We start from the raw sequence: 26,548 nt of genomic DNA on the forward strand, positions 1-26,548 counted from the left end.
ATATAAGATTTCTACTTCGTTTGATTCTACGCTTTTTTTTCACATAAAGTGCCACTCCCCCACCAAAATGCACTATTTTGTCCTTCTAATATATTTTATACCCTGGTAGGATCATATTCCATTGATTATCCTCATTCCACCAAGTTTATATGATGCCTATTATATCAGTATCCTCATTTAATACAAGGTACTCAAGTTCACCCATATTTGTATTCAGTACCTCTTGTTGTAGCTGAAGTGTCTAGCACTTGCCAGAACACAGCTAAAACTGCAGTAACTCAGAAATAGTCTCTGCTTTCCTTCAGTAATTACCTAATTTGTTCGCTGGTCAGATTAAAAACAAGTGACTAATTTCAATAAAGAAAGATTAACTATTTAGAGAATTTTACAACCAAACATTTTACTTCAGTATAATATTACTGGAACATAGCAAACAATTGTTTTCTACTAGACCGAAACTGCCTTCAGGGATCAAATTGTAGAAAGAGATATGACAGTATTCTGCAGTAATCATTCAGACCAATCCAGTACTGATATAATGAGATGCAAGGTTTTGGGAATCATCTCATCTCATACTTACATGGATCTTGAACTGCACCAGCTCTACAGGAAAACTGTATTTTCCCCCAAAATTGCCAAACGTCCAAAAGAAAATTTCCTAATGAAATTTAGTCTGCAATGTCAACAGATTTTGGACCTCTGCGTAAAGCAAGTAGCATTCATTTATGTTTAATGTTCATTTACCTCCGTAACAGTGCTATTCAATTTGACTTGCTTTATTAGCTGGCTGTTGGATGTTGGATGTTTGCTGTACAGTAACTCCTTACTTATCATCTAGGTTAATGTTGGTTCACTGTTATGTTGCTGATCAGAACATGCACGTTTAAAGTAGCGTAATGCTCCCTTATAACGTTGTTTGGCAGCCTCCTGCTTTGTCCACTGCTTGCAGGAAAAACAACCCATTTGAGCTAGCTGGTGGGGGCTTGCAACCAGGGTGGGCCGGCAGACCCCTATCAGCCCCCCTAAGTTCCCTGTGTGGCAGCCACCCAGCAGGCTATCAACTGCCAGGCAGTTCAGGTGTCCCTCCCCCTACTGTCATGTGCTGCTTCTGCCCTCTTCCTTGGAGCTGCTCCCTGGGAGCCTCCTGCTTGCTGTGCAGGGGGGAAAAAGAGAATTGCTAATGTCAGGGTGTCCTCCTCCCCCCGGTTCCTGTACCCTATCTCCACAGAGCAGTGGGGGAAGGACGGGATACACAACAGGTCTTAGGATGGAGGGAGCTTGCTGGCAGCAGCTGCTGTCTCAACTTGCTGATCTACTTTAAAAGGCAGTGTACTTAGAGTGTACTTAAAGGGGCAATGCGCATCTCTCACAGACATGGTGTCTCTTCTCTCACACACACACACACACACAGAGGGTATGTCTATCTCTCTATGCCATGCTGTGTGTCCTTCCTCCATTCGTGCCACCTTGTAGAGTGTGAGGCTACATTAACAATGGGCGTTCAGCCAAGTGCTAGTTCATCATTTAGCAGTAAGGCATTCCCTGGGAAATATCCCACCCTCTTCCACCCTGACTCCACCACCTCAACCAAGCTTCACAATCATCATTGCTGTGCACAATATTAACTTGTTTAAAACTTATACTTTGTTTGTGTGTGTATACCCATAACTACAACATTAAGCAAGGAGTTACTGTACAAACAAATTTGAATAATCACCTGAGCACAGATAACGAAGGGCAATTTGAAGCAACCATAAAACAGCTGCATTATCTAAAATGAATTCTTGCAAAGTGGCTAGATCTTTCTCCTCACCCTCCAGGTGGCAGCAGCAGTCATAAGCATGTACAAATGTAACACTGAATTTCTCACAAAAGAGCAGCAGCTTGTTGGTTTTAGAATACTAATCCAAACTTCGAGTCAGCATATTATGTGGGCTTCTAAAATGTAAGTCAAAGGCATTGCATTCAAAAACAAAGACGTCTATAAATCTATAAATGTAGATTCTTAATTGTGTATATAAAACCAAGAAACATTAAAAAGGTACCCTCACAGGAAGTTAGCAGACATAATACTTTTTGCCAAAAAAGTGTACAGTAAATTGATGCAGAAGATCCCATACACATGATGCAGGATAACAGTACATCATACAAACAGAACTATTAAGTTATTTGTTACTAAGAAGTGCCTCTGGTTTTTTATCACGTGTTCCAGAGGAGAATCTGACACAATTACAACAGAAACTTTGCCAAACAAATCAACACACATACCACTCCTTATTTAACTATTTGAGATTAAAAAATAAAAATAAAATAACAAACAGCTAATATGATGCACATATATAGCATTTCATCTCTGGCTTTCCAAAAATCTTTTCAAATATTTTGCCTCAAACACCTTGAGAAGTTGGTAAATTTTATTACATCCATTGTACAGACTGGTAGACTGAGGGACCAAGGGATTAGATTAATTGCCCAAGGTCACAAATTGATTCACTGACAAGATTGGAAACATAACCCAGTAGCCCTTCCTAGTTCTGTGCTATGAGACTACACTCCCTTTTTACACACATAACATAATCTTGTGTTAAGCTTGAAAATACATAATAAAGATTTTTTTTCCACTACAAAAGGGTTTTTTTTCTCCTGCTGAAAATAGCTCACCTTAACAGATCCTTCTTGTTACAGTGGGTATGGCAACACCCATTTTTTCCATGTTCTCTGTGTGTGTATATCTATATCTTCCTACTGTATTTTCCACTGCATGCATCCGATGAAGTGGGTTTTAGCCCACAAAAGCTTACGCTCAAATAAATGTGTTAGTCTCTAGGGTGCCACAAGTACTCCTCATTCTTTTTGCTGATACAGACTAACATGGCTACCACTCTGAAACCTCAAACCATCTTGATTCTCATCTTGATGGATCCCAAGCACTTTAGAAACTACTTTTTATATGACTCTATATAAAACAATATTGGGACCACTCACTCCCCCCCAAGAAAATTAGGGCACTTCTGAGGCAGCAATATTAGATAACAGGGTTTTAGGAGGGAATTAAAGAATAATTTCCTCAACTACGCAAGGAATTTTAAAGGAGAATTTTAGGCTGACAGATATAACTACCTAAGTTAAAGTTTGGTCAAGAAACTGAAGTTAACACTTCTGCTCCACTGAAAGATTTCAAGAGGGTTGTGTCTCATTTGAAAGAGGCAAAGTATTACGATTGCTGCCTAGCTAAAAAAGAGGGGGGCAACTCCTAAAGAATCCATTTATACCAACCATAATTAGTTTCATGTTCTGGAACTGACTTATTTCATAAGTACTAGTTTGCTGATTAAGTTCTAAGGACAATTATAGCACTGAACTTTAATGAATGTGGCTGGCCAGCCACTTAACCAAGTTTCATAGTTTGTTTAAAGTCCAGTTCGGCAGGGCAGTGAAAAATCTAGCCAAACTGGATCTTAAGCAGTCTAACCAACTTGCTGAGTCAGTGGTGGGTATAGTACTGGCTGTGCAAGGATGGGTTGAAGGAACATCTGTCCATAGTTAAGCATGTTAACTATCTGTCTATTCTTCAGCATGTTAGCTTAGTATATTCCAGCCTCAATGAATCTGTGTTACTAGAGTTAAGTGATCATGACAGGGTACAGTCTTGAAGACAAAGCCAATCCTTTGGCTCAAATGCTTCTAATCTTACAAAGTCTCTTTAAACACAGTACACTCTGATGACAATCTAGTCCTCTACTTGAAATTATGTTGTAGTTAAATTGTCATCTGCAGCAGAATACATTGTGTTATGATGGTAACTGAAAAATTGCCAGTTATTTTGGAACAACTCTGCATAGTTTGACATAAGACATATTGGAATTATGCAGCACCAGAATAGTGTGCGCTGGGAGAATTATACTGTACAATTATACTGTGCTATTTTAAAGCCAGCCTTCACATGAATGCTGATTAATTGTGACTGGAATAAACAAAGTTCTTAGTAGTTGTAGCAATACCAAAAATCCTTTTGCAATGCAACTTATTCAGAAACTGAGCTGGTAAGCTGTAACCTATAAAGTCACATGTACTCTATGGGGTAAAATCAAGGGTAATCATGATGTAAGAAGTGAGACTGTCTGGAACAAAATTAGCACACTGATGAAATAATCCAATTAGTTTAATATTAAGGAACACAAATAGCTCAGGCATAAAACAGATTTTGTATTTTTAAAAGGGCTGCATTAAAAAACTACTAAGTTTTTATTCAATTTAATAACCTCAAAGAATACAATTTTTCAAAAGTTCCCCAACAGTGCATGCAACCCAACCTTTGCAGCAAGGAACTAGTGGATATAAAAAGTGAAAGTTACTAGAAACGGAAACAATAGTCTAATATTATTAATCAAACTAAGTGACTTTACTGTAAATAGTGAAAAGTGAATTGGATTTTTAAAATTTAGGTCTAGTAATTTAAGATACCAGCAAAATGTAATTACCTTTTTATTATTAAAATATCTGTCTTTTTACCCTGTCAGGGCTCTTTTAAAGAAATGCTAAAAATATATTTTATCTGTCATTAGCCTGATGGAGTTTAAAAAGTATTTTGCAAACCATAACAATTCCACAATACAATCCCTCATACAGCTAGCGAGTGTCAAAAGTACATGAAAAAAGTGTGTTTGCACCAATTCAGATATTTGTTTGCATATTAAACTAAAGAATAAACAACAAAATGTTCTATTTACTTCAGCAAAACAATCAATACGTTATAGTCTGAATTCAAGAGATTCTGACTGAGCAATTATCCAAAATAGATTTTAAAAAGGTACATACAGATAATCTGCCAGATAAGCAAATACTTACACATTATCTTCTACACAAATTTTTGGCCCAACTACGTTGGCTGCTCCACTTGCCATTTTGAAGGCAAAGTGCTTTTCAGGACAAGCTTTTGAAATCCCACATTTATATCTGGGTGGTTTTGTAGCTTTAGAAAGGAAATAAATATGATTTAGATATGACAGTAAATAAAAAAAATCTAAGGAAAAGGTGGAGGGAAGTCACAAATAATCTCAGCCTATGTAGAGACACAAGGTGGGTGAGGTAATATCCTTTATTGGACCAACTTCTGTTGGCGAGACAGACGAGCTTATGAGCTTACGCAGAGTTTAGCCCTTGAGGAAGAGCACTATAAGAGCTCAGAAGCTTGTCTCTCTCACCAACAGAAGTTGGTTCAATAAAGGATATTACCTCACCAACCTTGTCTTTCATATATTCTGGGGTCAATATGGTGACAACAACAGTGCATAACTCAGACTGTATACTCAATTCTGGGAAAAGGCACTTCACAAACATTCATTTAATCTCACTTGTGAGGTAAGTGCATATCTCCTTTTTATAAATGGAGAAACAGATACAGAAAAATTATGGACCTGATCCAAAACCCACTAAAGTCAACGGGAATCTTTCCATTAACTTCTGTGGGCTTTGGATCATTCCCTAAATGACTTGCCTGAAGTCACATCAGAATTTTGCGGCAGAGGTAGAAACAGAACTTACATCTCCCAGATTCCAGTCCTGTGGCACATGAACACACACAACTTTTCTCCTTGCTTAAATAATGTAACAAAGACATCTTGAATCAAGTGCTTAAAAGTAGATCCCTGCATGGATACAAATTTATATCCACAGATACAAATTGGTATCTAGAGAACCACAACTGCGAAAGCAGTAGAACGTGGGGCCGCCGCCCCCAAGAACCAGCGTCCCGTGCCAGCAGCTTCTCCATGCGGCTGTACCACCTCGAGTCCTGCACCTGTCCCTTCCACGCAGAGGTTTGCATGACTGCATCTCCTGTCTGAGGTCTGTACAGCCGTGCCAGAAGACAGGGCTGGGGGCGGTACCGCTGTGCCAGAACCCCATGTTCTGCTCCTTTTGCAGCTGTGGTTCCAGAAAGAGTCCTGTGGTACCGCAGATATCAATTTATATCTGCAGATATCCGCATTTGCGGATCTAAATTTGTATCTGTGCAGGGCTCTACTTAAAAGCTGGGACAGAAGATTTTCAGCAAATGGTTTGGTCACCTTTTTAAGGGCTATCAGGAACCCTCTTCAAAATGTATTAATACTCAAGAGCCGCATCATATATCCTTCATAAGAAACTTATTTATACTCCGAATAAATAAATAAATAAATAAATAATATCAGTTAGTGTAATCTGTCTCTATCCAGGAATAAAAGTAAACTTATTTCCCACATATCCTATCTTGTACTTGACCAAAAGAGCACAAAGAAAATACTGATCAATCACACATGGAACTGCAGCTTAAATACTGTATATGTAACAGTAAAATTAATTAGGTAAAATATCACAAACCATTAAAATACTTATTCTGACATATGCTGATCTAACAAATGCAATTCTCTGGTTAAACATGAAACAATCTTCTACTTTGAATCTATTCTCATTGCATTTTTATGTACAGGTGGCAATTTTCATATCAAAGTGACAGTCAGTATTTAAATGTCACAGCAATATTGTATATACAGACAAAAGTAAATACACACTGCAGTAACTGTGGCATATGAAATACTTACGGCGTGCAGCTGCCTCCAATGCTGATCTAGCTAAAAACACAGAAGAAAGTTTTTAAAAAACTTTAGTTACAATGTTTTTTAAAAAGCTTTAGTTACAATGATATTTCATTTGTAAAATGTTTATAATCCCATTAATTTGGTCTTTTGCAGATCTATAAAAGTATGTTTGATTGTTTATGATACTCCATTTAATAGCTCCCACCATCATATTCAAATATAAAGCACAAACATTTACAGTAAGACACACAAAAATTAAGGGGCCAAATTCTGAAATGCAGTCTAACATTTTGTGCTTCAAGTTTTGGTTGGCCAATTTCAGATACAGAGGATTTGGTAATAGATATGTTGAGCTCCCAGAGATCCCTGAAGTTGTAGGTGCTCAATCCCTCTGAAAAAAAATCAGAGTGTAGGTGTCTAAATTTGAACTTGACAAAAAATAATTGACTACCCCATAAGTACTTAGCACATATTCAGGGTGAAGTGGTCCCTTAGAATATGCGTTAACTACTTATGCTAAACTAACTGTTTGATCTTGTATTTAGCTATGACACAGAAGTAACTTTCCCAGGCCTGAAAAAAAGCTGTGTAACGTGAAAGCTTGTCTCTCTCGCCAACAGAAGTTGGTGCAATAAAAGATATTACCTAACTCACCTTGTCTCTCAAACTTCCTGGAACCAACATGACTACAATCACACTGTGCACTCTTGTTATACCCTCAGTCTAAAGACCATTTGACTAAAACCACAAATACTACTAAACATGATCTGTGCATGAATACAATCTTGTTTATATTCCGAATGTGAACTTTTTAAGCTAAAATATTCACATTAAAATTTGTAAATATTAATATTTTACCTTTTAATGCAGAACATAAAAGTACATTCTTAAAAACATGAATTCTTCTGGAACATGAACATGCAAGGCTAACCATGGAAAGAGCGTGTAGTACTTAATCTGTATTCAAGGCCAATTAGATTTGTGCGGGGAAAACAGAAGTCATCACTTACCAAACAGGTTTCCTAAGTTTGTATCCATTTTTATCTCAAATACTTGAGATATGACATAAAATGTCAGTAGAAATATTGAGACAGCTACCACCAACTTTACAGCACCTATTCAGAACCACAGAAAATAAAGTTTTTGGCATCTATTTATATTTTACAATTCAGTTTTAAACACAAAAAATAAACTGCATGAGAAATCCACAGTGAATTGTGTTAAAAAAAGCTATTACAATGCTGCCAGAAATATGTTACAAACTGTGAAATGAAGTAAACAAAAAGTATGTACATGAAAAATAAATCAAAAGTGAAGCTTCGTACTGTCAAGATGTGAACTTAAATCACTGCTATGGATAACGATACTGTGAGGCTCAGCTGTACCTCTGACTGCTATGTTCCACCCTAGGATGGGGCACCAATTCACATCTCACAGTTTATCAATAGCATGTTGGAATCATAGAATCATAGAAGATTAGGGTTGAAAGAGACCTCAGGAGGTCATCCAGCCCAATCCCTGCTCAAAGCAGGGCCAACACCAACTAAATCATCCCAGCCAAGGCTTTGTCAATCACATTGGCATTTACAGAACAATATATATGCTAGATTGGGATAGTCAATAGGTGAACGCTGGCCAAATCTGGACTGCCAGACACTTCTGAGTGGACTGCAAAGGTCAAACGGGCTGAAGCCAAGCCGGGGCTGGAGCCGTACCTGCTCTGCAGCACAGGGCCCTGCTAGCAGGGGGTGGGTGGCTGGGCCGGGCTGAAGTGCACAGTGTGTCCCCAAGTGGTGCAAGCGCAGCCCTACCCCCGCCAGCTCTGTCCTCCGCCAGCTGGCAGCAACGCAGAGGCCATGTGAGCGAATGAGCAAGTGCTGGCATCCGGGCTCAGTGAGTGAGGCAGCAGGAGCCTCTCCGGGAGGGGTGGGTAGAAGGTGGCAGGCGATCAGCGGAGGGGAGCCTGAGCTGGGTTGCTGGCCCACCAGGAAAGCGGAGCTGTAAAGCGCCTCTTGCTGGGCCACCTGCCCTGCCATGGGGCCTCAGAGCCCAGCCAGGAGGGGTGACAGAGCCAGGCCCTGGCTCACAGCCCTGGGAAGGGGGAGAGGCCCATGATGGGCTGGCATGGCACTGACTGATGGGCTGGCGCTGCATCCTGGCCTTGTGCCAGCTGCTCTGCCAATGACAGGAAGCAACACTGCCCCCCACTTCGAGAGTGAGGCTGCAGGTACCCTAACAGTACCCCCCAAAATCCCTGCCAGCACCCCCCAAATACCCCTCCCAGTACTCACAAACCCCTCCAGCACCTCTCCAAATACCCCTGGCAGTGCCCTCTATCTGGGAACTTGAAAGATGGTAACCCTAAGCTGGGTTGGAAGCAATCAAGAGTTTGGGGAGGGGAGCTGGGTGGGAGCAATTGGGGGGCGGCTATATGCCTAAAATAATTTTATTTGACAAAACTACAGTTAAGGCCACTTTTTACTCATGGGTATTTTTAGCAAAAGTCATAGACAGGTCACTAGCACTAAACAAAAATTCACAGCCCATGACCTCTCCATGGCTTGTACTATATACCCCTGACTAAATCTTGCGTGATCTGGAGGGGGGGACTCCAGGGGCGCCACAGGTGCTCTGGAAGGGGGCTCCAGGGCACGGGGTGGCCCGGGACCGCTGCTGGTGTAGAGTTGCCAACCCTCCAGGATTGTCCGGGAGTCTCCAGGAATTAAAGATTATGTCATGTGATTAAATCTCCAGGAATATATGCAACCAAAATTGGCAACCCTAAACTGGTGCTCCAGGGCAGGGGGCGGCGGCCTGAGGACAACCACAGGTGCCCGGGGGGTGGGGGCCAAGACTGCCCCAGCAGCGGCTGCGCCAGGGCCACCCGAGCTGCTCGGACCAGAAAGTCACGAAATCCATGACCTCCATGATAGACTCGCAGCCTTAACTATAGTTAATACTTAAAACAGTTTTCTGAAAGTATTTTAATGCTAATATTTGCATCTATTTAACATTTTATCTATATACGTTCTTAACGTCTCAGATGTAACTTATTACATCTTTCCTGGAGGTTATTTTTAGGTTATACAGTGGTTTGATTTTATTTTTCAAGGTCACATCTACCAAAAAAAGTAGATTTTGGAACAGGATATATAGTAAATTAGACAGATGATTCATGTTTTGTTGATCTAGAATAGGCAAGAGAGTGTGAGCAGACAGTACCAGCACCAAAGAAACACCACAGAATTCTAAGCCCTCCCGTGGAATTGTATGGGCTCTCTCTATAAAAGAGAAAACACATTTCTAAGAGAGCACTTCCTTTAATCTTTGAACTAAAAGCACCCCACTAAAGTACTTGCTTACTATAGCTAAGAAACGTCAACAGAAGAAGAGAATGTGTTACGGGGTTTAGCAACAAGATTACAGACAAAAAATTTACCAGGTTCTGCCCTAATTGTGAGCTCTTGGCAGGGCTGACAGCAGGAAATAAAATGAGGAAGATTATTATAGTAGACAACCACCACTGGTGACCTAATTCACCTTCCAGAAAACAGAGCATTTCCCAGTCTTACCAAAATCTGCCCACTCCTGCTGCAGCATAAAATGGACCCCCAACAGGGAGTCTGTTTGAACTAAGCTCAGATGTAAGCATACCTAATACAATTAATAAAAATGTATGTTCCATGCACTATTCCTTTATCACAGCCTGAATAATGTTAACTTCAATGTTGAGAAAGCATGTAGTCATGCTTTCTTCCTGGATTACTTTGAAGCAACTGTTACTAAGTTAACCTATGAATCGAACTGCTGAAAAGTCTAACAGTTTGTCAGACTGTTAACTAGAGCACACACACATTCCTCCTGCAACACAACAGTACAAATGTACATAGCAAAAGAATGCCTTAAAATTCTTTAGTTGTGATACAGATGTAATACACTATTGAATTTTCTTTGAAGTTTCCTGCTTCCTTTCTCACAGGTAAATAGGCTTCTCAGAGACCTCTATTACTGCTCTCCAAATGCTAGGTTTATTCAGCTTTCACTCCCTCAGTTTCTTTCTGAACTCTATCCAGTCGGTCTCTGATATGCTGTTACTGCTGAGGGAATTCTGCACCAAAAAATTAAAAATAGCGTACACAATATTTTAAAATTCTGCACATTTTATTTGTTAATAAATAAATGTGGCTTCAGCATGGCAGTGGGGAAGCACAGGCCCACTGGCTGCACTGAGGTGGCAGATCACCCTGAAACCCCCACCTCCCCCACTACAGGGACTCGGCAGTGAGGCTGCACCTGACCCTGACACAGTGCAAGGGCTGGACCTGCCCCAGAAACTCTCTGGGGCCCTCTGTGCCAGGTGCACCAGGTGTGGGTTGGCAGGCTCAGCCCAGCAGGATCCAAGTGTGGAGGGGCTTAGGGTGTACGGGATCCAGGTGTGGGGCACTCTGGGTGCGGGCAGCTCAGTGGGACATTTGGATGCACAGGGGCTTGTAGGGGGGTTCTGGGTGCAGGGGCAATGGGACTCTGCAGACAATCCAAGTGAAGGTGATTGGGGCTCAGTGGGGGGAGAGGGGTCTAGGTACAGCTGCTTTGGAGTCAGTGAGGTAACGGTCTGGGTGTGGCAGGCTGGTCGGAGGAGTCCATGGGTAGGGGAGTAGGGCTTGTCAGGGTGAGGTTTTGATGGTCGTGCTTAACAGGGGAACCCCAGCTGCTGCCAAGGGATGCCGCATGCTGGTCTCCCTCTTCCCCCCCCCAGGATTCCCCTATCCCCTTTTCTTCTCCATCTCCCTCCCCTCACTCCCCCATCCCCCTGCCCTATTCCACCCCCATTTCCTTCCCCACTGCCTCTTCCCCTCCACCGGCACTCACTGTTGCACAGAAAAGAGGAAGGCTCCCAGCACACAGAAGGGGAGCTCAACTGGCACTAGGACCCAGGAGGTGGCATTCAGCTGCAGAGTCAGTTGAACCAACACAGCCTCCTTCAGCTGGGCAGCTCTGCGCTTGCAGAGATGGGGGTGGGGGGCCCAGTGGCACATAACCCTGTGTGGCCCCCACACCTCACTTCTGTTTGGAGGGGGGCAATCCCCTGCCCAAAACTGCACCCATGGTCGTCGCCCCTGCCCTTCCCAGTGCAGCTTCCCTTTGCTTCGCTGCAGTTTTCTGCAGGCAAGCACAGGAATTTTGTGAGGGGAGGGCGCAAATCTGCATGCGCGCAATCACACAGAAACCCCCCAGAAGTAATGCGGTATTCCTTGTATACAGGACATTTCTATTTATTTCTTCTCTCTGTTTTGGAACAGTTACCCCATTTCTAATTCCTTCATCTTAGTGACCTTTGCCTTACAAATACCCAGAACACTGGTAACATTTACATTAAAAACATATCTTGAAGTCCTGAAAAATTTCGAATTCCATTTCTTCCTATTGTACTAAACTTCACTGTATACATTTGTTAGGTTTCCTGAATTTCTAATGTGTATATCACTTCTTTGGGGTTATTTACTAAAATGACTGGTGTTTCTTTGCACTACGATTAGAACTGTTTAAAAGATTTAAAAATATATAAAAAGATCCATCAGACATCTGATGCGAAAGGTGCTAAATACACTTTTTAAATTTAGTGATGTATAGAGTATTTTTTGTATTCTTTTGAGATGTCTCTCATATCAAGAATACTAATAAACAAAGACTGGACTGCAGGAGGAGTTATTTTGGCTGAAAGTAGCAGATAAACCTTTAGCCATTTCATTGGACATAATGTTTTCTTCCAATAAACTTGAACCTCTCCTCTGCAAAAAGTCCCGTTTAGTAACTGAAATGCATATACAATAATTCAATGAACTACATATAGAAAGCTGGGAGCCAGGGTTACACTGAGAAACTCCGAGGAAGACCAAATTCACATTTGCTTCTTCCTTCTGACCTTCAGGGAAGCTGGATGGTACTGGTATGGAGAAAATAAACATACACGATTTTTTTCCGCCATTCATGATTGCTTAATGCCATACTTCACAGACAGCTAAAAACAGCAAAGCAATACTGTTTCCATTAAATTAAAGCTGTGGTGCTTCTTTCAGAAGTTAGATATAACAAAAAACATCAGGATTATCCTTTACTCATTAATGCAGTATACGGCTTATTTTAAAAGTCACATAAATCTGATCTCAGTGACTGTTTTTCTTACCTGCTACCCTCATGTTTAGTCTTGTCAGTCAGTCAGTAGCACAATTGCACTAATCAAACGACCTAAAAGGAGAAGATAGAAGGCACAAAAATTAGAACTCAAGGCAAATAAGAAATGTTACTACTGTTTTTGTTTGTTAATTCGATCACAGAATTAGGGTTTCCAAGCTAGTAGTGCTAATAACGATTTTGCTGATCACTTAATAGTTAGCCCGCTATTAAGCCTTGATTTCTTAGTGCGTACAGTGAAAGAGTATATTGGATTGATTTCTGATGCACTGCTCTCATTTGTCACTCAAGTATAAAGCAAGCTACCTGAATGTTTTGTTATTTTAATCATTCATTTCTGAATTTAACGAAATCCTTCATAAACTCACCTTATTTTCAGCCTGTTTTGATATGACACATTATACTCTCAATCAATTACCAAGGAAATTGGATGATGTACCTGGTTTTCTTGAAGGTGTTCAATTTGTATTGTACAAATGTAAACATACAACATGGAGGGTGCACACACAAAAAAACCTATCTGCACTCTTTCAAATTTCTAGTGACCTTTTGTACCAAGATTATGTTTTATTGAAGAGTGGCATGTCAAACCTGAGGATTTTCTCTCTAGATTATAGTTAAAAAATAGTTAATGACAACATTGCAAAGTCTGTGCACAAAAAAACTCCACTTTTCTTCAGCAAAGTAATGTCTGAAATGCAAGAAGAAAAGATATGTACCTTGATAAATCTATTCACCTATATGCATTTTATTCGTTAAATTTACAGATGGCAACTGTAGAAAGTTGGTGCTTAAAAGGGCACTCCAAGAACAGTGCTCAGAAGAAGATGGAGCTAAGGTAACCAGAATACGCCCCCCCACCCAACCCCCAAGCAGTAAGCGCACTTACCTGAAGACTACATATGATATGTAAGTTTGAATTTTTAAAATTAAATCTTCTGAGTTAGTTATCAAAATATTGAAAGTGAAAAGGTATACATTTTGATATGCTCAAACAACTAAGAGAACTTTATTACATGCACGCATGCACACACACAAGAGCTCACAAGAATGAGAAATTTAAATTCCAGAGATAACTTTCCAGAAAAGTGACAAGTATCTGAAAATAGGGGATTAGACTGATAGTACTGCCTCAGCCAGAACTTCAGCATCTCTACAGTGACAAGCTAATTCTAATCTAAAAAGGTATTTTAGAAAACATCTACAACATTTATAAAACTTTCACATAAAATGGAGTGTTTGTAAATAAATTGTTATTTCACAGATTATCTTTCAGTTACTGGAAAAATCAAATGCACTTCCATAGCACCTTCCAGCTGAAGATCTCCAAGCACTTTACAAACATTACTTGCACTAAGCCTCAAACAATCCTGTGAGGATGGTTAAGTATTATCCCCAATTTTTAAATGGCAAAACTCCCACAGAAACTTCCAAAATTTTCAAACTAAGATGCCAAGAGATTCTGAGCACCTGCTGAGAACCCAATGAAAGGTTCAGGACTCTGATCCACTGAAAAAAATCAGGCCAGAGGTGTCTAGATTTAGTCAAAGTGTTAAAGTTTTGGCTATTCTGACACTGGATAAGTAATTTAGGAAGCATTTGGCTGAACACTGGAACAAAGGAGACAGCATTCTCTAATATTTATTGATAAGGCCGCAGAGGCTCTTAAGAACCACTGTAATATGTACTTCCGTACCTGTGGCGTGAAAGGGTTTTCACGTTTTTCACTGAGCTGAAATTAGATTCTGCCTGGAAGCTTAGCAGGAAAAGATTAGGCTACTAAGCTATTTACTATTTCACTCGCTCATTTCTTACCATTTAATAATGCATAAGAAACTCAGATTCAAGTTACTAGAGCCTGCAACCTGACTCAAACCTAACAGGACCCAACTTCAAGTGTCAAGTTCGCATTGGTTTGGAAAACAATAGACTCCTGAAGGCCCAGGTCGGCTCTCCTCCCCAGGCCTATGGAGATGGCGCTGCTTGACCTGCTCCTGCCAGACACTGTCACCACACTGTGCTGTGTTTGCTGAGGAGTGCGTGTGCCAAGGAATCACAGAGCCTCATCCCGCAGTGCACACATCCACCACAGCAGGAGCAGTGCACGCAACTACTGCCGTGCCAACCTCACAGTAAGGAGAAGAGCCAACCTGAGCCCAAGAGGATCAGTTGTTTTCCAACCTGACACAAACCTGACATCGGTAGTCGGAAAATGACTCGACCCTCTTAGGCTTGGGTCAATTTGGATCTGGGTTAAAAATCAGGCCTGAGAAGACCTCTACAAGTTACCTTAAAATGCACACGATACTCAGACCAATAATGTAGCCTGTAACCAATATCTCCTTTGGATAAAAGGAAATCTGCGTGAAATGGAAAAGAATGTGTAAATGAATGGTTGATGCCTAATATAAGGCTTTATGAAACAGCTGTATATGACAGTACCACAACATCCCTGAGAGTCTGTGCTTTTGAATGCTACAACAGTGAAAAAATCCTATTTGCTCTACATCGTTCAGAAAACTCTCTCAACCCTTCATAAGCCCTGGGAAAGGGTGAACTTTCCACTATTCAAACAACTTCTTTTGGCTTGTATTCAAAGTAGCACTATTGAGTTCAGAGATCCATGTCCAGCTCCTCTCTGCTATAGGTAGGGTGACTATGATATACTGCTTAAATTTTTATGGGAGTAAGGGTTAGTAGTGAGGAGGATAGTAAATGAAAGGAAAAAATGGAAAGACCTGAGAAACCCTCCTTCTCTCCACACAAAGAAAGAGACCAAGACCTTAAAATATCAACAGGCACTTTCAAGAGTAGAGAGGAATTTGGCGCTAAATGTTCACTGCTTACACTAAGAGTGAAACTTTCCTAGCATATCCATCACAAGCTATGCAAAATGTCCAGATGATAAGTAATTGGCCATGAGCAAGCACACTGTAGGAGATCACTATCGGTGTAGGCAACTGAGAAACCTCCTGAGAATCTCTCCCCCCCCCCCACCACACACACTATTTATTTCAGTATGCAGCTAAATGCAGAATCCGTCACCCTCAATACAGTAAAAAGAACAGGAGTACTTGTGGCATCTTAGAGACTAACAAATTTATTAGAGCATAAGCTTTCATGGGCTACAGCCCACTTCATCGGATGCATAGAATGGAACATATAGTAAGAAGATATATATATATATACACACACACACACACACAGAAGGTAGAAGTTGCCATACAAACTGTAAGAGGCTAATTAATTAAGATGAGCTATCAGCAGGAGAAAACAACTTTTGTAGTGATAATCAAGATGGCCCATTCAGACAGTTGACAAGAAGGTGTGAGGATACTTAACATAGGAAAATAGATTAAATATGTTTTTTCTCCTGCTGATAATAGCTCATCTTAATTAATTAGCCTCTTACAGTTTGTATGGCAACTTCCACCTCCTAAGGCATCCCTTGTTTCCCTTACTCACCAGGACCTAGTTCCAGTGATGACAGGGGCTTTTTGTCTGTACCAGGCCTGCAAACCAGTACTGTCTTGAGAGCGGTGAAAGCTCTTGCCCTTTTCCTTCCAGATATTGCATAGGGCAATACAAGTGGCATTAGGAATACTGGCATTCAAATGGGTATGCAGGTGAGTGCCATCTTGCCTTCAGTTGGCCAAGTGCACATTCTGTCACCATCCTGTAACTGCTCTGTGTGCAATTAAACCTCTCTCTTCCAGGTGCTCTTGTATCATGGTACAGTGTCATGAGCTGTGGCAGCAGAGTGGAAAAACAACAGTGGGCACAGACACCCCATTCATAACCATGTTATTTGAACGCAAAAGGACTTCATTCCCGCCTAACAAGTAAATGCCAAATCACCTCGGCACCCTTGCCAGTGCATCCCACACTGGTGTTAATAAACTTGCCTTTATGGTTGGTCATGTCATAAATATAAAGGAAAGGGTAACAACCTTTATGTATGCAGTAAAATAAAATCCCTCTTGGCCAGAGGTACAGAATCCCCTTACCCGTAAGGGGTTAATCAGTTCAATTAACCTGGTTGGCACCTGACCAGAAGGACCAATGGGGAAAGAAGATACTTTCAAATCTGGGGTGGGGGGAAAGGCTTTGTTTTTGTGCTCTGTATGTGTTCTCTAGGGAGACAAAGAGACCAAGCAAGAATGATACATCTAAATTACAGGAATAGTAAGTAATAGCAAGGAAATGCGTTAGTATATCTTTTGTTTTAGCTTGTGAATTTTCCCTATGCTTAGAGGGAGGTTTATCCCTGTTTTTTGTAACTTTAAAGTTTTGCCTAGAGGGGAATCCTGTGTTTTGAATCTGATTATCCTGTAAAATTACCTTCCATCCTGATTTTACAGAAGTGCTTCTTTTACTTTTTTTTCTTTATAATAAAAAGTTCTGTTTTTTTTTTTTTTTAAAAGAATCTGATTGGTTTTTAGTGTCCTAAAAACCCAGGGATTTGGTCTCGTCTCACCTGTACCAATTGGTGAGGACATTATGCTCAAGCCTCCCCAGGGAAGGTGGATGAAGGGGTTTGGGGGGAATATTTTGGGGAACAGGAACTCCAAGTGGTTCTTTTCCTTGAATATTTGTCTAGCTCACTTGGTGGTGGCAGCGAATACCGTCCAAGGACAAGAAGGGATTTGTGCCTTGGGGAAGTTTTAACCTAAGCTGGTAGAAATAATCTTAGGGGGGTCTTTCATGCGGGTCCCCTCATCTGTACCCCAGAGTTCAGAGTGGGGAGGGAACCCTGACAGGTCAATACCTGAATAACAATCAAGTAATATCCTTTACAGTTAACATATTTATGTGTTCCTTGTGGTGAGCAAACCATGGGCACACATGCACCATCAATGATCCCAGCACCGTTCAGGAACCCCATTCTCTCAAAGCCAGCTATTACTTCAGGCACAATAGCTATGTCCATCACCCATAGGTAATCAACAGCAATAACTGCCTCACAAATCACCACTACCACACCACTAACTGTCAACTTGCCAACACCAAACTGGTTAGCTATAGATCTATAGCAGCTAGGGGTAGCCAACTTCCAGATGGTACTAACACGCCACTTCTGGACTGGTACCAGCCACCCTTATTTTGGATACTCTGGTGCTGGAAGATTGGGCCAACCTCCTAACAGATCTCCATGAAAGTGGCCGTCCTCACACAGACCTTCTGGAGCCACTGGTGGTCATCCCAGGTCTGCATGACAATGTAGTCCCGCTCTGCGTTTATGGTCCTGCACCAGATGTACTGGTCTTCACAGGGGGAATCTACAGCAATCACAGCATGCATCAGCTGTCTCCACTGTGCCATAACAGCATCCAGCCAGCATGATTATCTAAAGACGTGCTGATGCCTCCTGAGGGTCACCAACCACTGCTGAAATGACGTCAACCATGCCCCATATGTTCAATCCGCATCCTGTTCCAATAACAGCACAGCCAAAAGCAGGAACAGTTCATCCACTGGTGCTGGATCCATGACTTAGCACCAGCGGGAATGGACAGAAGTGAGAAGTATGCACAGCTGGAAATCCCTCAGTTTAAAGTGCTGGAGATTGAAGAAAACTTCTGCACAGGTGCTCAGGAAGGACAGACGATTTCTTCCACACCGCACATAAAACAATTCCTAGAGGGACTCGAGTTAGTCAGGTGCTAAAAACTGTGGAATTCATCCCAGAAATATTAGCTGTGAACCCGAGTTACCTGCAGTGCCAATGTGGATGTGGCTACAAGGGTATGAGTCAAGTGCAGCTCAGAAGAGTGGGTGACTTGGCTAATCCAGGTACCAGGAAGCTTGAGACAGGGAGGATTTTATTTATTTTTAATACTATGAGAAATATATTTAGAAGTTGAAGTGTAGCTGCAATTACCACCTATTTGAAGCTCACAAAAAAAGCACACCACCACTTCATATATTCTGAATTATACATAGCAAATTATAGCAATCATATGTTCAATCATTCCATAGTAGCTAAGAACAAAATAAATGCGTTAATTAAAATCAAAAAGCAGTTACTTGCCAACCCACTATTCCCACTGGTAAAAAGCGTGACTAGAACGTGCATACACTGTATTATAATCATATTATGTACGTATTTGTTTTTTGTATCACTGAAAATATCTAGCTTTGTCATGATAAGCATCCCCATAAAGCACTGGGTCCTAGTAGCTAGCTTGATACTACAGCCCATTCTAAATGAATATACCATGAAAGAGAAACCTCAACAAAAATAAAAGAAGTCATTACAAATACTTCCTATTGAATCAAGCCCAAATTTACTGCAGAACAAGCAATTTATTCCCCCAAGCTGCTGAAGAATGGTCAAATCCCAGTGAATGGTATCAGGACAACATTGTAAGAATTAGATCCACAATTTTTAAGAATGAAATTGCATCAGTTCTCCATGCAACGTGTGAAACACATGATCCACATAAATGCATGCGGAATACAAAGAGACTAGTCACACGGGGAAATCTAGATCTCTTGCAAGGCTGAGGAACTCACAGGAGTATCCATGCAACCACTGAACAGGCCATTATTTGAGGGAAGGTGTGCTGCAGTCCCTGAAGCAGGGGGACAAAATCCTAAGCAGCTCCAGTGGCCCAAAACCCTCAAATAAGAGGGTGCAGAGAGGCAGTAACCACTATTCTAGTCACTGGGTGGGAGTTGCAAGTTGAAAGGGGCTGCGCTGAGTTATGTTCTGCCTACAAACCGATGCTCAAATTTAATTACCCCCATACATAGATCATCATGCCAGGCCTAATCATATGAGCTGTGAGAGGAATTAATTTCACATCAAATACAGTTCCTATGCAGAACACACCTTACCTAATAAGCACATATGCTCTTTCTTAATACTTAGCTTAATATGTGGTTCTTATATACAGTAGATCCTCAGAGTTAAAAAATACCTCTGGGCTGGACGTCGTTCATAACTCTGAAGTGTTTGTAACTCTGAATAAAGTATTATGGTTATTCTCTCAAAAGTTTACAACTGAACATTTACTTAATATAGCTTTGAAGCTTTACTATGCAGAACAAAAATGCTGCTTTTAACAATCTTAATTTAAATGAAACAAGCATAGAAACAGTTTCCTTACCTTGTCAAAAAAAAATTTAATTTCCATTTTAGTAGTTTATGTTTAACACAGTACTGTATCGTATTTTTTGTTTGGTTTCGGTCTCTGATGCTGCGTGACTGCATACTTCTGGTTCCAAATGAGGTGTGTGGTTGACCGTTCAGTTCGTAACTCTGGGGTTTGTAACTGTAAGGTTCTACTGTAGCACTTTTCCTACACATATCTCAACGATCTTTACAATACTACACAATTATACTGACCCCTATTTTACTGATGGTGAAACTGAGGCACAGAGAGGTGAAGGGACTTTCACAAAATCATGCAGCAAAGTAAGCACACAAATGGGGGGGGGGGAAAATTACAGGATTGAGCCCTAAAATCTAATCCCTCCTACCCTATTTATAATGAAAAAATTAAATCCCAGTATGAACATGTAAATCTTGAAAATTAAATATGACTGAAATTTTGACTCAGTCCAGCAGCCCTTATTCACATAAATCATCCCTTTGAGTTTAATGGGATTGTGTGTGTAAGGATTAAACAATCAGAATTTAAATTAACAAATTCTACTGAATTAAAATACAACATTCTAAATCAACATTTCCCTCCCACCCCTGTCTGGCTCTGCCAGTGACTTGTGTCTTAACTGTGACTGATTTATATACTAAAATAATCTAGACAATGAACCACATATTTTTGTGACTACACACTACCAAACCCATCATGAGCACTTAACAAGCAGTAAAATATCCTAAGTATTATGCCCTATTACCATATACAAAATGGAAAATAAGGATTTGGAACGATTGCTACACACAAATTTCAGAAAATATTTTACAAATATTTATCATTAAACTCCAAAACTCTTGCTGTAGTATCCTTCTCTTCTTAAAATATTGCCACTTATGCATCTAAATCAAGTTCTCTCCTATATGCCCTGTCCCACCTGTGCCAGATGTGGAGCTGCTCCATGAATACCATATAGTTACCTGCTTATTAGGGTCTTTACTGTATGGTTTCAGAGTAGCAGCCGTGTTAGTCTGTATCCGCAAAAAGAAAAGGAGTACTTGTGACACCTTAGAGACTAACAAATATATTTGAGCATAAGCTTTCGTGTGCTACAGCTCACTTCATCGGATGCATGCATCGGAAAATACAACAGGGAGATTTTATGTACACAGAGAACATTAAACAATGGGTGTTACCATACACACTGTACAAAGGTGAGCAATTACCAGCGGGGGTGGGGTGGGGAGGGACGACCCTTTTGTAGTGATAATCAGTTTATCTTCAGGCTCCTTACAAAACTTGTTTTGCCACATGGGCCCAATGTTGGTAGCCAGCAGATAAATTGCACTATCAACAGTTAAAATGACTCTTTGTCCAGAGGCCAGTCCTGTTGCTGCTGGGGAGCTGTTCAAGCTGACATCCAGGGTCTGCTGAGGTGTCTAAAGAAGCTAGGCCTATCTGGCCCACAATCACAGAATGCATAATGACAGGTTTCAGAGTAGCAGCCGTGTTAGTCTGTATTCGCAAAAAGAAAAGGAGGACTTGTGGCACCTTAGAGACTAACCAATTTATTTGAGCATAAGTTTTCGTGAGCTACAGCTCACTTCATCGGAATGCATCCGATGAAGTGAGCTGTAGCTCACGAAAGCTTATGCTCAAATAAATTGGTTAGTCTCTAAGGTGCCACAAGTCCTCCTTTTCTAATCACAGAATGGTACGGCTTTAACTAAGAGGGACTGTTAAAAAAAATTTCTCGAAGTGCTTTATTCCTATTATTAAGATTAAACAATACTTTGGTTTAAGTCAGCTGTTTGGTGTCAGACTCCTAAAGAGAAGAACAGGTGCCGAATCCAGTCGGACTTGGCTGGGAAAACATGCCTGAAACACGGGTAGTACCACACCTGGTCTAAATGTGGGAGAAATATGGAATTCTACCCCCGTGAGGTAAAGATACAAGGTCTAACACTTTAAGAGGTACACTCAAACAGAGGACAGAGATGCAGCTAGTCCTGCAAGTGTATCTCCATGCTTAACTAAATGAGTGGTGGTACGCTTAACTAAATGAGTGGTAACTTGCCATGAAATTAACAGAAAATTATGTGTCACTGAAGCCTCTCCTCAAGCCTTTGACATTTAGCTATCACACACAGGTATACTCTTGACTAGTGAGAAATGCCAGCCCATCTGTCTTACTTAATTTCTGTGATATGTTAAAAGCAACTGGTATGTGTGTATTTGTGGTATTTAGAATCTGAAAGGAAGAGGCTGGATGGATAAGATATAGTCTTTACTGCTAGAAACTTTGACCTTGATCCAACTATCAGCTATTGATTGCGCTCTGATTCCAGCACATTAGGACTACCAGTACTGCTACAGCTACTAAATACTATTAACATTCTGTTGTATGGGGATTAGGTTAAATGCTTTAGTGTTTAGTAGTAGAATGATTACAAAAATAAAAATAACTACAAACCTAAAAAAAAAAAACCTTCCTCACAAATAGTAATCCTACTGATATCAAAAGGACCACTAGAGTGTGAGTAAGCATTTGCAGTATAGGTGCCTACTCCTTTAGGCCTCAACCCTACTAAATACTTATGCATATCCTTTATTTTACTCATGTGAGTAGTCCCATTAATTTCAATAATACCCCGGTGAGTAAAATTAAGCATATGCACAAATGTTCACAAGATCAGGGCCTTAGTGAATTATTTCTATACCACAAATTGAACTCTGTAACTTAATATAAAATATTATCTGGTTATCCAGTGTTTTCAGTCCTTGACAAGCGAGTAATTTTAGTGTGAGCCATTTAGATGGGTTCATGTATTTTTATGTAATTATTATTAAATAACTGTTCACATTTATATAATGCTTTTCATCAGTTATCAAAGGCTTTTACAAAAAGTAGGTAAGTATCATTATACCAATTTCACATGTGGGAAAACTGGAATAAAGACCAAGGTCCCATAGATAGTTAGTGGCTCAGGCAAAAATGGAATCCAGGGCACACAGGGCTTTACACTATCTAGTTGCATGTAGCTACTACAGTGACAGATGCTCAAAGATAGGTAAATATAGATAATAAATCTATAATAATAAATCTTTCTACTTCACAATCACAGAAGTAGAAAAACTGGAGATCAAAGTGATGTACTAGGTCATTTAGACCCAGATCCTCCAATAAGATCCATGAGGATGTACCCAACTGCAGAATTGGTTCCTCAGCTCATTACCCTGCCAATGCAGGACTGGTCCCTACAGCAATGTCTTTAGTGCAGGGGCAGGCAAACTTTTTGGCCGGAGGGCCACAATGGGTTTTGGAAATTGTATGGAGGGCCGATTAGGGGAGGCTGTGCCTGTGCCCCTGCCCCCTATCTGTCCCCCTTGCTTCTCGCCCCCTGACAGCCCCATCCAAACCCCCCCCCCGTTCCCTGATGGCCCCCCAGGACCCGTGCCCCATCCACACACATACACACCCCGCTCCTGTCCCCTGACCGCTCCTGGAACCCCTGCCCCTGACTGCCCCATTCAAGCCCCCTCCTTCCTGACTGACCCCCTGGGATCCCTGCCCCCATTCAACCCCCAGCACTCCGTTCCCTGCCCTCTGACTGCCCCGACCCCATCCATACCCCCCGCCCACCACCTCAAACTCCTCTGCCCTCTATCAAACCGCCCTGTTCCCTGCTCCCTTACCGCGCAGCACAGAGCACTGGTGGCTGGCCGCGCAGCCCAGAGCACCGTGCTGGTGTAGTGTAGTAAATTGATCTCCGTAACTGCTACCAGTAGCACATTCCTACGCAGAGCAGTTTAATACATTACACAGGCAGCATGGTGCACTGAGGCTGCGGGGGAGGAGGAACAGCAGGGGAGGGGCCGGGAGCTCAGGGGCCGGGCAGGAGGGTCCCGTGGGCCGTAGTTTGCCCACCTCTGCTTTAGTGTTTTGTTGAATGTCAGGTTATCCATAGACAACTTTTGTATTGATGATTTCCATGATCAGTTAAAGAACATTTAATAAAATGCTATCTTAAAAAATTACTTTTTCTTCTTTACAGCAGTATTTCCTCCTTCTCCCACAACATAAGGGGTTTGTCTATATTAGAAAACTGACAGAGTTAACATAGTACAATCCCCTTAGTATGAACACAGTTCTATCAATATAATAGCACTTTACACTGGCTTTGCTATTCCCAGACAAGAAAAGGAATAACTATGCTAGTATGATATATTTGTATAACTGTCTCCACAGTAGGGCTTTTACCAGAGTAAAGTCACAACCAGAGTAAAGTCACACTGGTTTAAATAAAAAAAAGTCAGCCCCTTAATTGACATAGTTATACTGGTTTCAGAGTAGTAGCCATGTTAGTCTGTATTTGCAAAAAGAAAAGGAGGACTTGTGGCACCTTAGAGACTAACAAATTTATTTGAGCATAAGCCTTCATGAGCTACAGCTGATGCATCCAATGAAGTGAGCTGTAGCTCATGAAAGCTTATGCTCAAATAAATTTGTTAGTCTCTAAGGTGCCACAAGTTCTCTTTTTCTTTTTATAGTTATACTGATAAAACTAGGCTAGGTCTTTAGAGAAACTAAAGCTGATTGATGGCATCAGAACTGGCATCAGGCTACAAAGTCACATATGAGGAAAGTTGAGCTGGAAAGAAAAATCATGCTTACTTATTATGTATCAAGGATAAAATGTTAGGAATGCATTTCTACAAATAATAGGATAAAGATGTGAGGAGAGAAACAAAGGTACACAATTCAAAACTGAAATGGAAGGGCTAATTCTATTTTAAGTTGTTTTGCATCAATAGCAGCTGATTGCAAACAACAGTGAAAACCAGAAAAGCCCATTTCTGTTTACAGCTATTAATACTGAAGTTCTAAATCACTGTAAGCATACCCAGTCAAAAGGTATCAGACATCTGCACACTTTATCTCTTCTCTGTGAGGAATGCATCCATAATACTAGTTTGGGAAGTGTCCAGCTCTCTCTCTACACCTGAAATACCTCTCTCCACACACTTCATCTCTGATTCAATGGCCTGGAGCCCGCACACAAACTCTCATTTCCACCCGACTCCTTCCTTTGGTCCTGTGCAAGCTTAAATTTATGGGTTTCAGAGTAGCAGCCCTGTTAGTCTGTATTCGCAAAGAGAAAAGGTGCCACAAGTACTCCTTTTTGCTTACATTTAGAGTCATTTTTCCCCTTTTTTTCCCCCCACATTGGAGCAGGGGGGAGATACAGAGACCGGGTGCAGAATAGCCCAATTTCCCCCCTTTTAGGAGCGTAGATTGGTGGAGCAGCAGCCCCAAGGAGGAAACTAGTCTGTGGAGCAAGGGAAGAAGAGCAAAGCTGCCAGGGACGTTGAGACCCCATAGAAAGGGCTCAGGGCTGGAGGGTGGTTTATTCTGCTGGCACAGGAGGCAGCCAAAGGGGAGGAACAAGGGGCGCAGGCCGGGGGTGAGGAAGGGGGAAGTGGGACTCTGCGGGGGAAGGAGGAGAGCGGTGCAGGGCACCTCCGAGCTCCGGCCGGTCCGAGCGAGGGAAGCCGAGCGGGAGGTGGGAACGTGGCAGCGGGGCAGGCGAGGCTCGGCGCCGCCAGAGCGCAAAGGGCACACGCGGGGCGGAGCAGAGGGCACAGGCCGGCTGGGAGGAGGGCGGGCGCTCAGGGGGCGACCTGGCCGGGGACACGCCGGGCGAGGCGGGGGCGGGCTGCGCAGGGTCTCTGAGCCTGGTGGGCGCGAGCCCAGGCCGGGACGCGGGGAGCCCCTTACCTGCGCTCCGGCCGGCCGCCCGGCCCCTCCTCACGCGGCGGCGGCGGCAGACTCGACCCGGCTCGGCAGCTGCCCAGAGGGCGGCGGAGGAGCAGGAAACCGAGCGGCCCCGCCGCGACAGACGCAAAGGCGGGGAGAGCTCGCCCGCCCCCTAGTGCTGGCGGACTCGGGCCAGAGTCTGCTCCGCGGCCCGCCCCCGCCCACCGACAGCCCCTCCCCCACAAACCCGCCCCCCTCCTCCCTTCCATCCCGGAGACCTCTCCGCCCTGCCGGCTGCTGGGCACGCCCCAGCCGGGGGCTCCGAGCTGCTGGGCTGGGCTGGGCTGGGCTGGGGGAGGAGTTGCCCTTGCCCTGCATGGCTGCTCTTGTTGGGGAGCTCAGCTCCCCCCTCCCGTTGGGCTCAGGGCTTCTGCCTCCCGTGGCTCCAGCTAGGGCTCGGAGTGCCTGGGCTTGGGGCTTCCCCACCCCCTCCTGCACCCCAGCCCCCTGCCCCAGACTCAGCCCGGAGCCCCCTTCCACACTCCGAACCCCTCGGTCCCACCCAGTGCAGAGCCCACACCCCAACCCCCTGCCCCAGCCTGGTGAACGTGTGTGGGGTGAGGGGGGAATGGAGTGAGTGGGGCAGGGCAAGGGTGTTTGGGTTTGTGTGATTAGACAGTTGGCAGCCCTACTTCCACCTCCAAAGACTCCTGCCTCTGGGAGCTCCTGCCAGGGCTCACGGCTTCCGTCTCCCATGACTCCAATCAGGACTCCGGGCACCCCGACTTGGGGCTTCCGCCCCCTGTGGCTCCAGCCGAGGCTCTGGGTGCCCAGGCTCGGGGCTTCCGCCCTGCAGCTGGGACTCTGGGCATCCAGGCTTGGGGTTTCAACCCCTGTGGCTGCAGCCGGAGCTCGGGGCA

General features: G+C 42.6%; 1 protein-coding gene across 1 annotated transcript in view; it reads right to left on the minus strand.

The window, feature by feature from the left end:
- FAM3C (FAM3 metabolism regulating signaling molecule C) overlaps positions 1-25,797 on the minus strand; it is a 42,667-nt gene extending 16,870 nt beyond the window's left edge. The window contains exons 1-5 of the mRNA XM_084642603.1: positions 25,650-25,797; positions 12,763-12,824; positions 7,589-7,693; positions 6,582-6,611; positions 4,849-4,972 (exon numbers count right to left, since the gene is read on the minus strand). Of these exons, the coding sequence (XP_084498729.1) occupies positions 4,849-4,972; positions 6,582-6,611; positions 7,589-7,693; positions 12,763-12,775 (272 nt within the window). The 5' untranslated portion in view covers positions 12,776-12,824; positions 25,650-25,797. The remainder of the gene's footprint in view (positions 1-4,848; positions 4,973-6,581; positions 6,612-7,588; positions 7,694-12,762; positions 12,825-25,649) is intronic.
- Between the last annotated feature and the right edge of the window lie 751 nt (positions 25,798-26,548).

The sequence above is a fragment of the Lepidochelys olivacea genome (genome assembly GCF_965140295.1).
Source record: "Lepidochelys olivacea isolate rLepOli2 genome assembly, chromosome: 1".
NCBI classification, from domain to species: Eukaryota; Metazoa; Chordata; order Testudines; family Cheloniidae; genus Lepidochelys; species Lepidochelys olivacea.